Raw genomic sequence first — 12,344 nt, 5'->3', positions numbered from 1 at the left:
GCTACAGTGTCATTGGGAGTGAAGTTCAGTTACAGCCAGAGAAGCTTCCAGCCAAAACTAAAGAGGCTGCTCAAGATTTTTTTCCAAAGCAATCTCTATCTCTTTTTCATGGAACAGAACTCCAGTCACACATAAAAAAGAAAGTTTGTGCTCCTGGCACTTAACTCACACTGTGTAGTGTGGCACGGAAAAGCCAAGAATTCAGTAAGAACCAAGATGGAATCAAGAGTGTTATTTTAGCACCAATTTATGAAAAACTGGAGACAAGAACTTCTAAGCTGACAAATCCATGACCAGCAACAACAACAACAAAAAAGGCTGCAAGAATTTCCAGTGGCAAATTGGCTCAATGCTATGCCCCAATCCTCAAAGACGGCAGACAGTCACAGTTAAACGGAGTTGGGGCAGAGCCCGAGCTGCCCCTCACACGAGAGTCCTATCTCACCACATGGCACCCAGCAGTTTCTCATGGCTTTGGGGAATATAATACAATATAGAGCAAGAGTTGGATAAATGTTTTCAGAAAGGAATTGTCAGTTAGCTGCTGAACTTCAAACAAAACTGAACTCTCATGCTCAAGACCCAGGGTGGCAGGTCTTCAAAGCGGCAACATGTCAGGCTCCTCAGTCGGTTCTGTTTCCACAAGTCACTCGATTCAGGGCTAAAATTACTAACATTACCTCTCAGAGGGCCACAGCTGGCGTCTTTTGTTGTTGTTCATACCTAACCTCGACTGAAAACGTTTTTAAATGTCCAAAATAGGACTCAGTTAATTCTATTGGCAGGTTAAGGGGAAAGGCGTAAACAAAAGCATGCGGAGGCTCTGACACCTGTGTGAGGCTGATGCCCTGGGGGGCTGAGGGAAACAGCTGGGGGCCTAATTAGGGGTCCCTATTCAATGTGTCTGGATGGCCACCAGGATGCCAGGTGGTTCAACTGAGAAGACCATGACCAAGGACCGTGACTTAAGAAATATTATTATATAAAATAGGGCTTCCCTGATAGCACAGTTGGCAAAGAATCCGCCTGCAACGCAGGAGACCCTGGTTTGATTCCTAGGTTGGGAAGATCTGCTGGAGAAGGGATAGGCTACCCACTCCAGCATTCTTGGGCTTCCCTTGTGGCTCAGCTGGTAAAGAATCCTGGCCTGGAGAATTCCATGGACTTCTTCCATGGACTTTATAGTCCATGGGGTCGCAAAGAGTTGGACACAACTGAACAACTAAGCAACACAGCACAGCACATTATGTAAAATGAATCCAAATGTCTAAAATTTAAAGGGAAGCATTTCAAAATATTAACAGAAGTCATCTCAGAGTCATGATATATGGGTGATATATTTTCTTTACAATCAAGGAATAAATGCTGGTTTTTAAATTTGCCCCCCTCTCCAAAAATTAAAGAGAATATGGGCAGAAAGTGACGAGGAACTAAAGAGCTTCCTGATGAAGGTGAAAGAAGAGAGTGAAAAAGTTGGCTTAAAACTCAATATCCAAAAAACTAAGACCATGGCATCTGGTCCCATCACTCCATGGCAAACAGATGGAGAAACAATGGAAACAGTGAGAAACGTTATTTTCTTGGGTTCCAAAATCACTGCAGATGGTGACTGCAGCCATGAAATTAAAAGACGCTTGCTCCTTGGAAAAAAAGCTATGACCAACCTATAGCACATTAAAAAGTAGAGACATTACTTTGCCAATAAAGGTCCATCTAGTCAAAGCTATGGTTTTTCCAGTGGTCATGTATGGATGTGAGAGTTGGACTATAAAGAAAGCTGAAGGCTGAAGAATTGATGCTTTTGAACTGTGGTGTTGGAGAAGACTCTTGAGAGTCCCTTGGACTGCAAGGAGATCCAACCAGTCCATTCTAAAGGAAATCAGCCCTGAAAATTCATTGGAAGGACTGATGCTGAAGCTGAAACCCCAATACTTTGGCCACCTGATGCAAAGAACAGACTCACTGGAAAAGATTCTGATGCTGGGGAAGACTGAAGGCAAGAGGAGAAGGGGACGACAGAGGATGAGATGGCTGGATGGCATCACCGACTCGACTGACATGAGTTTGAGAAGTTCTGAGAAGTTGGTGATGGACAGGAAAGCCTGGGGTGCTGCAGTCCTTGGGGTCATAAAGTCAGATATGACTGAGCGACTGAACTGAACTAACTGATGTCCCTAAATGACCTTCCCTAACGACGCTATCCAATTATCACCGAGGACACTCAAGGGCTATTTGCCTTGCACTAATTTGCCTCAGATATTCCCAAACAAATGTCCTACGTTTTCCCCCCTCAAAGTTTTAGGGTTTAAGGTGCTGAGGTGAGCAGAGCAAACATTCTGGGATCTAGAGGAGAGCCGGCAGAGGACACCCTTGCCACCCTGGGGAGGATCCCAACCGGGCCTAGAACAACCACCTCCATCAGCAACCCTCACAGAGCCTGCGCTTTCCCACAGACACCACCACCAAGGTTGGACTACCAAGGTCCTTCGTTCCCCAATCCCCCCACAGCGTCACAGCACCCCACCCTACACACCAGGCGCAGGTGCCCAAACAGGCAGCAGGCCTAAAGACTCTGCTCTTCCGCATGTGCTCCCCCCACACCCCATCCCTGAGCTTCTCTGCTCAAATGTCGCCTTTCTAGGAGAGTCAGCTTCTCCTGACGCTTCTTCTCAGCTTCCCCTGACGCTCCCTTTCCAACCCACATGGCGCTGCCACTCCTCCCACCTCCACCGCACCCTCCCCAAGCTCAAGCTGAGGCCACCCTGAGCCTGCAGGATGGTTCTGTGGGGCAGGCAGCGTGCGAGTGCGTCACCCTCTTCCACACTCTCCCCAGGGTAAGACTGGCCACCTCCCCCCCCCCCCCCCCACCACCTTGGCACCCAGTTCTGAGTTCTCAGGGGCTCCCCAGGCCCTGCAGCCACAGAGCCATCTCAGACTGGGTATCGGCCAAAGCCCTGCTTCTGGGAGCTGGTCCCCTGCCTCCCCTGCCCTCCCTCCAGATGCGGTCTTCAGTGTGGAATGGCCCTCTGCATTCCTGTGACTATCTGATTAGTCTCTCTCTCTAGACAGTAAGCTCCCTGGTAAGAGGGACAGTGCCCATCTCTGCTTATCATTCCATCCTCAGTGCCTGGTACACAGTAGCCACTCAATAACTACCTACTGAACGAATGAGTGAAAGTTTCTGACTATACTGTTCACACTTCTATTACAGGAATTACCACCCTAAAAAGGGGATTCACCAATTAGCAGGTTTCCCTCTCCTACTACCCTGTCAACCCCCAAAGTACAGATCTCTCTTCCGCTCTATCCTGCTAACGCCTGGCCACCAAAATTCTTTGAGCAATCACAAAAGATAAAAAGTCCTTTATATGCAGTTCTGAATAAAAGTGCCTGGTATACTACAAATTAATTCCAAAGGCACAGAATACTACCCTTGGAAGACCTGACTTTGCATTTTATTAGAAGTGATGGAATATGATTTCTGGGGAGAGGAAGCAGACATGAAGAGTGGGACAGTTCTTTAGAATTTGCTTTTCTTTTCTTGCCACTGCAGTATTTCAATAAATACAAGGGGAGGAGACCAAACATGAACCAGCTTATTGACAAATATTTTATGAAAAAGTCTTTCTCAATCTTTTTCAAATATTTCAGTCTAATTTGCTTTTTGATCAAATTAGTATGTAGTTTTAAGTTTTTAGTTTTTTTAGCATTAAAAAAACTTCATGTTTTAATTTACCACTAATTATTTTCTTAATGTTACTAAGCAAAATGTATCTCCCACTCTGCCTCCGAATAACTAATGAATTAAAGAAGCTCATCTTTCAGAGAATTTCCTGGTGCTCCAGTGGTTAGGACTCCATAGGTCACTGCAGGGGGCACAGGTTTACTCCCTGGTCAGGGAACTAAGATTGCAGAGTGGCCAAAAATAAAGAAAGAAATAAACAAAGGGGGGAAGTGAGGAAAGTCTGGTTTTGAATAAGACAGGAGAAAGCTCAGGTTCATTACCCAATTCCCCACTAGTCACCAAGGTTGATGACCTACTAACCTCTCAAACTAACCAAAGGTTTGTCCTCTCAGGGGTCTTCTTTAATGCAGAGTTGACCAACAGATAAGAATTTGAATCTGAATCAGGCCTTTTTTTTTTTTTACAATATAGAAACTGGACACCATGACTGCTATAATTAAGGGGTTGAATGTCTTCAAAATACCATTTCTTAAAAAAAAAAAATTATTCAGGCATTTTAATAGTCACAAATTTCTACAGCACTTCCACAGTTCTCAGTACACTGGGTCACAGAGAACCACTTTAACCTCCAGAACATCTGCTCCATCCCCTGGCAAAATCCAATAAAAAGAAGAAAAATTCTATTCTACTTGAATAGACAGCTTCAATAATTTTAGAAACAAGAGGTGCTCCAAAAAGTCCAGCTCACTGACTATCAGGTCGTGTGTGTGCGCAAGTCACTCGGTGTCCGACTCTCTGTGACCCATGGACTAACCGTATCCAGTCCATGGACTTCTCCAGGCCAGAATCCTGGAGTGGGTAGCTGTTCCTTCTCTGGGGGATCTTCCCAACCTAGGGATCAAACCCAGGTCTCCCGCAGTGCAGGTGGATTCTTTACCAACTGAGCCACAAGGGAAGCCCAACCATCTGGTTAGAAGACTGCATTATGAGACAAGGGGACAAAAACAGTGTCTGAATAGGAAAGGCACACAAGACAGACCAATGGGACCAAGGATCAGGGGGGGAGAGAGTGACTTTTTACTTTAAAAATGTCTGTTTCAGAAATTCAAGTCTTAAAAAAAAAAAGAAAAGAAATTCAAGTTTTTATTTTGTATTCAAAAATAAAATCAAAGAACAAGTTTTACCAAAATGCACTCTACACAGACTCTAGCAATTAATAACAGACTGGTTGTTGCTGTTTAGTTGCTAAGTTGTGCCTGACTCTTTGTGACCCCATGGACTGTAGGTTGCCAGGCTCTTCTGTCCACGGGGTTTTCCAAGCAAGAATACTGGAGTGGCTTGCCATTTCTTTTTCCAGCCCTAAATAATTACTTTAAACATGTAAACCTTTATTTCATTCATTCGGTCATTCCATAAACCTTCTCTGAGAACTATCATGAGGAAATTGCACTGTGAGACAGCAGGCCTTTATCAGTCTGGCCAAGTATAAATGGCAGAGGCCAGAAGTCCAAACCTGCCCTGAAGTCCCCGATAGTGCCTTTCACGGCCACATGACTTCAGTCACAACCTCCTGAGCCTCACTTTACCCAGCTGTAAAATGGTGATAACAGGAATGCATTACAGGGTTGCTGTTAAGGATCATGCCAGCCACAGCACTTCACAAACCATGCAGCTTATAAACTACACAGCCGGTCCACATGCTGATTGCTGCAATGCTTCATCTCATAATAAATATTCTCCTCTTTGTCCAACGAGCAGATCTACCCCGAAGGCCTACTCTCCAGGTCTCAAATAAACACACACATCTTGGTAACCATCCAAGGAGAATTACCAGTTAAACATCAAGAGACAGGAGTTTTCTACAACATCAGGCAGGAATCTCCAAACACTTGAGAATTAAACGTCATCTTCAAATTCTCTTTTATTTCCTCCTAAGTGCTATCAAAAGTAAAAAGACTGATATTTTCAGAAAAAAATAGAAAGAGTACATATTTTAATGATGAAAGTCTCTCAAGAGGCATTGCTTCACTCCTCTGGAGTTATAAACTGTCTAAAATAGGAGAGACACATAAGAAGAGGAAAACTAGAAATGCTCTTGACGGTTACCAGAATACCAAATAAATTCACAAGTTGACTGGCCCTAACTAAATTTAAATGAGTATAATAAAATTTAAAACACATTGCTTATATCCAGAGAAAAGGATACTATCTTTATGTGAGAATAATTAAACAATGCAGACTAACTCATTAGCCCAGAAGCCAAATCAAAATTCCCCACACACAGCCATGTATTAAATGTTCTTGGGCGGTTCTGGTTGTAGTTTACAAGGTCCATGGCTTGCAGCAGACAATTTATAGAGATCCAGCTTTATTCAACATATTTTAAAACAAAGAATACTTTGAACTTGTACTCACAATAATGATAAACGTCTATTTTTCTGAACAATAAGGAAAGTAAATTGAGAAAATGGTCCAAAAAAGAGTCCCCACCACTTCCAGTGCATCCGATGGCTCTCGTGGAACTACAGCTCCAGGAGACAGGTGAGGATGGGGGTGTGGGGGGTGGGGGCTATTCATGGGACTCCTCCCTTCCCTCCCCAGCCAGCTCATCCACAATAACAGGTCTGTAACATAAAGCCCTCTATTTTGTTCAGTCTTAAATGCAAGGTTTTTTCCCTACATTCAGTGTCTTACAGCAGAGCATACTTGAGATCTCTAATATTATTCAAATTAAATTTTTTTTTTCACAGTAGCTCCAATGGCAGTAAGTTTGCAGCTATCACGTTGAATCTTCTGAAACTTTAAAGACTACTTTGCTAGAAAAGAGCACTGGCATGCCAACTGTGTGCATGTAGTACAAACAGATAAAAAGCATTTCTCCACAAAACAAGTACAAGTGGGGAAACAAAACTGTACCATCATCAGAGAGAGAGAGAAAGGCAGGCAGCTAGGTGTAAAACTTGGATACCAAAGGCACAAGAGTGGAGTACCAGTCTTTCTACTAGGAGGTATTTTTATTTCCAATGCACTACTTGTGAGACTCTTAAATCACAGAGTGTAGGCTTATGAGATGGTGAGATGGTCCTTGAGCTGATAACCGAAAAAATAAAGTGAGAACTGACCTGAAGGATGACAACCAAAAAAAAGCCGCAGATGAAGCCCAGGAGAGGGGCAAGCAGAGGAGCAGCCCTGGGCTAGCACGTGGTCCGGGCACCTGGTCATCTCTCAGCGTTCAAGGCAGCCAGAGAGAGCATGTCCAGGAAGACCAGCTGTGTCCTCCCCACCCCAAACCACACTTCCACCTCTACACCTCACCAAGCCTACTCCCGGGAGAGGGCAACCTGAGCACAGGGCCTTTCCAGACAGGGAGCAGCACAGAGCTATTGGTTTCTCGGGTCCTCTGCTGAAAATGGGGTCATGGCTGAGGAGCTTTCAAATAGTCAGAAAGTGGCCCACTCATGAAAAGTCTGCACTCTGAAGACTCCACCTTGAGGTTTATGACAGATTCTACAATGTCTGATCCTTGAAACAAATAGTACTATAAACCTACCCCAAGGGCTATCTTTATTTTGCCTACACTCAGTTCTTCCTCCAGCCAGCACTGACAGAAAAGATCACAGAAAGACCTATTGGGAGATCACGTCAAAAACAGGAAAACTGCAGTCCAAGCACACGCAAGTCTTTGGAACTGAACATCTACACTGCTGAAGCAGCACTGACGCGACAAACGACAGTAATCCAGGGGCCCAAGGCCAGGGAATTCCACTGCAGACAGATCTATCTGTTTTGTGCCACAGTGATTCCTGCCTGTGTGGCAGGAAAGAGAACGGTGACAGCGTGATTACAGATTCAAAAGCAAGCGCTTCCCACTGGCTTTCATACTTAGTGTATTGTCGGTAAGAGTGTCCTCAGCAACCACCTTCAATGTGCCACTTGTAAAGCCAGATCTCGTAACAGCAAGTACTTGCATGTCTGAAATTTGTAAAAACACAAACAAGCAAACAAACAAATAATCTTGATGTAACTACTTCAGGTTGAGATGACACAACTTTTCTCAATTACTTGAATATTATAGTCTGAGCACAGCAGAAAGTAAATGTGCCACTAGGCCTGGCATTAAATAATAATTACGCTTTGGAATTTTTTTCTTCCTTAAGTTTTCCTATGTGACCCACTATTCAAGTCGTGTCAGTTCGATATTCAAAAAAATCTGAAATAAACATCCTAACTTTTGCTCTGGAGAGAAATTTAGAGTGAGGCGGGTCCACTTATTACTTGCCATCACTTCATCACTTGGTCCCCACAAGGTGGGCTCCGTGAGGGGAGGCCCTGGATGGGGCTCACCTCCACTGCTGTCTGCAGGAACCCCTGAGGAGACCATCACCTCAAACTTTAAACAGTGTATCTAGTGTGAGGACCTGTTTCAAGATCTTGCTGTCACTCTACAAACGAACACTGGTATCTCCAAATATCCTCTATTTCAAATAATTGTATTTGCTTCAGCTGCTCACTATGAAACACCAGTAAAAACGCTTCTCTTCGGAGAACTACTAACAGCTGTCAGCTACAAAGATACTCAATGCTTCAGTAACACCCAACATCTGCTGTAAGCTGGATCCAAGAAACCCCACAGTGTAAAATGAGGGGCCACATTATTTTATCAGAGGTAAGGAAAAGACTGGCGTGAGCCCGCTGCAGAGGACCAGGACAGGAGCAGCCACACGATATTCAAATAGGGTGTAAGAAGCGTTACTGTAGAGATTTCACTAAGAACAACTGCAATGATCACAAACGCTTCTTCTGGTTTAAGACAGCACTGGTCCGTTCAAATCAACTATCCCAAATCATTTCATCAGTTCCCTCGTGACGACAAATATTAATCAGAGATGTACTTTCACCTCAATTGTCAAAGTTCATTATTTGGGTTTGTTAAAATGTGTTGAAAGCTATCCACATCAGAAAGGTTTCCAAGTTTTTCACTGTTTCACATCAATCTAGGGAAAAGGGTTCAATCAATACTATGGAAATAGGATATAATCTATAAATGTTTTAAACTGTAACCTTAAAAATCCCATTTTAAAATAGGACCCTTAAAGAAACCTAAGGAAAAAATATAACAAAATAGAGCCCTTACTGCTAATCTGTGGTTGTGAACCACCACAGTAAACACGTTATATGCATCACAGTCCTTAGCACAGGCTGATTGCTCAATCAGTATTTGTTGAATTAATGAATGGCAATGACCAAGGCAGTACCCTTAGGACAGGAGGTAACTGAATAAAACTAAATTATTAAAATGTTCAGCCTGACTTAAGCAGGATCCAACCATTAAATCCTGTCACATACATGATTTCACTACCTGTTTTCATTACTACGCTTCCAAAAAGAAAATTATGAAAAGTATGAGAAATCATACCATTTCCTTTCCTACCTTGTCTATGCTAGAACTTAAAAGCATTTCAATCATACTTTAAAAGAATAAACCCAAAGTGTTGCTAACATTTATGTTCGGCTAACTGTTGCCACCTTAATTTTCCAAAGATGTACAACATGCAGGCAATAATGCTGTATAAAACAAATACTAAGACAAGGAAAGAAAACGAAATTACAATCGTTTACATATTATCACTGCTCATTAACATTTCAATTTTGCCCTGCGACTGGTGCTTATGATAATGAAGTGAATTATGCCTAAACATGCTTCTTTCTGTTCAAAATCACTACAACTACGACCCATTCGTTCACAATGAACCTTGTACCTATTTTGTAGCTATCTATCTTAAAATTTAAGTTGAGAAAAAGGCAAATACTAAATCTCTTAAGGAAAGAAATCTTTGAATTACACACTTGTAAAACTTACTCAACCACTAAGCCCTTTTTTTTGTGTGTGCATAGAACTTTACTGAGTTACTTTCAAAAGCAGAGGTACTAGTGAACAAAAAGTTAAAGGCGGACAGTTGTAAAGTAAACCGAAGCGCCAAAAATTTAACAAAACTGCAGCTTCCTGTAAGATCTCATTTTTAAGTTATCGCCTCTTAAATTCCACGACACGCGTTAATTACAAGTTATTAAAACCTACTCCATTCCCAAAAGGGCAACAAAAACCAACTGCTTAGAAAGGGTTATGATTTACCGGCCACCAGTTTTCCAATAGCTACTTTGTTCCACTTCCCTATATTTAATACAAAGTTAATACTACAACACACTGAGTTGATACAAAAAAGTGCAACAACTTCTATGGATTGGAAGTCGACAAATTAGTGGTCTACACAGAAAGCCCGACAAATAAGACCACATGCTGATTTTCAAACCGAGCAACTGTATTTGGGGGAGTAGGGAGGACTGAGTTCAACTCTACACTATCTCCCTAAAAGCGTGCTCGTTCCTTTCTTTCCACTACGGGATTAAGTGGCCCCTAAGCCTGAGAGACCGCTCTGACAGTGTGCGTTAGTACAGTGTCAGCCGGGCTGAGACGGATTCATGCAAAGGATGTCACTCAAAGGCAGGTATTAATAAAAGTACGGTCCGGGCGAGTTATTTCGAGTCCCCTTTGCAACAGTAACCTTAAGCTGCTCCTCAGTCACTTCAATCTAAAAGCCAGGAAACCAGCAATCCCCCTCACTCCCACCAAACCCCCGCCACGGGGTCAATCAAACTGCGAAAGCAACCTTTAGTGCCACGGGGAAAACGGTGCACCCCCAAATCTTGGTGGTTCGCTGCGGGCAGAGAGGCAGCCGGAGGGCGTGGAAGGCTCTGCCGCTCCCGGGCCTCCCGAAGCCCCCCGGCAGCCTCCCGGGACGGCCAGGGCCCCATCCTTACCGCCGGCTCGCCCCGCGGTCCAGCCCTGAGGTTAACCCCTTCGCGCCCCCCCCCATACCCTCTCCAGGCCGGCCCGGGCGCCCCCTCTCCGCCGCCCCCACGAGGTGGGGCCCGGCGGGCTAGGGCGCGGGGCGGGGCGGGCCGGGCTGAGGGCGGCCGAGGCGCGGAGGCGGCGGGAGGCTCGGGGCCTAGTCCCGGGCAGCGTGTCCCGGCGCCCTCCCCCACTCCCACACGCTCGCTCAGGGCCGGGGTGCGCCCGCCCGCCCGTCCGCCCCGGCGCCCGCCTGCCCGCGGCCTGGGGCCCCTTCCCGCCGAGGGCGCCGGCTGGCGGCTACCTGCGGGCTGCGGAGGGCCATGGCGGCCCGTTTCAATGAGCCTCGGCGCTCGTCCGGCTCCTCACGCTGCTTCCCCCGCCGCCGCCATCTTCTCGCCCGCACATACACACTCACATCGGCCGCCGCGCCTGCGCACTGGCTGCGCGCCGCGGGGCGCGGGGAGGCCGGGCGCGCCAGGCGTGCGTTGCGCATGCGCGGCCGACAGGTGGGCGTGAGCGGCGGGAGCCGGCCAGGGTGGACCCTGAGCCCGCACCCCTAGGCGGATGCGGGCCCGCCTGCAGCAGACCAGAGCTCCCGGGCCCGGAGGGGAAAGCGCGGGGGACAGAGGTGATAAGGCCAGAGCGCATACTCGGCCCGGGCTTCTGGGAGGCCACCTGGGCGGTGCTGGGCGAGACTCGGGAAGTACGGGCCGGGAGCTGCGGCCTGAGGTCGGCCCGCTCCGCCAAACCCCTGGCTGAAGATCTCAGAGCAGTCGCGTTTTTGGAGGTCGCATCCACCCATTCATTCGTTTGTTCACTTTTCATTCATTCCACAAACACACTGAGCGCCTGCACTGTGCCACGCCTTTAACTAGGCATCGGAGAATATTTTTAAAAAATAAAAACGCACCCGTAAAGCGTTTAGGATTGGGGCCTGGCAAATGGTAAGCATCCAGTAAGTGTTACCTATCACACACCTACATGCAAGTGTGCGGACAGACCAGTTTTCGGGCCATTGGTTCCAGAAACAGTGAGCCCCACCTGACCATGCAGGGTACCACCTGCTTCGGCCCCTCCCGCTGAGTCTTTGGGTTCGTCACCCGTGAATAAGGTTAATAAAATTTCTTAACTCATAAGATTTCTGTGAGGAGCAGATTAAATGAGTGTGAACACACTGGCAAAAAAAAAAAGAAACAACTTTTAAAAACTAGGGAAACAATAATATTGTATCCATGCTGTGATTAAAACCACAGGAAAAAATCTACCTATACATAAAGACAGGGAGGGATATGAAAACCCACTGATGACTTATGGTGGCTTACATCTGGTTTTTATTGTAATGGTGCTTGAACAAAAAATCTAAATTATGATCAGTGAGACCCAGTTCTAATTTTCAAATCACTTACAGAGACAGCACCAGGAGAACACCTTATTTTCTTCCTTTTTTTTTTTTTCTTTTTTTTTTTACCACTGGCCTGCCAGAGAATTTCAACGGCATGTTTTGTTTGTTTGTTTTTTTAATGGTGGCACCACTTGATTTCAATACAAGGAGATACATGTGAAAAGGGAAATATGAGCAAGCACTGGGGGCCCTGGGCTTCCCCGGTGGCTCAGATGGTAAAGCATCTGCCTGCAATGCAAGAGACCGAGATTCGATCCTTGGGTTGGGAAGATCCTGTGGAGTAGGAAATGGCAACCCACTCCAGTATTCTTGCCTGGAGAACTTCATGGACAATGGAGCCTGGTGGGCTACAGTCCATGGGATTGCAGAGTCAGACATGACTGAGCAACTAACTAACTAGCACA

General features: G+C 45.6%; 1 protein-coding gene across 1 annotated transcript in view; it reads right to left on the bottom strand.

The window, feature by feature from the left end:
* The window catches only part of USP10 (ubiquitin specific peptidase 10), a 64,870-nt gene extending 53,800 nt beyond the window's left edge, over positions 1-11,070 (bottom strand). The window contains exon 1 of the mRNA XM_043898198.1: positions 10,840-11,070. Coding sequence (XP_043754133.1) covers positions 10,840-11,031 — 192 coding nt within the window. The 5' untranslated portion in view covers positions 11,032-11,070. The remainder of the gene's footprint in view (positions 1-10,839) is intronic.
* Between the last annotated feature and the right edge of the window lie 1,274 nt (positions 11,071-12,344).

Source organism: Cervus elaphus, chromosome 4, assembly GCF_910594005.1.
Source record: "Cervus elaphus chromosome 4, mCerEla1.1, whole genome shotgun sequence".
Lineage (NCBI taxonomy): Eukaryota > Metazoa > Chordata > Mammalia > Artiodactyla > Cervidae > Cervus > Cervus elaphus.
The sequence above is the reverse complement of the archived record's forward strand: the minus strand, read 5'-3'. Positions and strand labels throughout refer to the sequence as shown.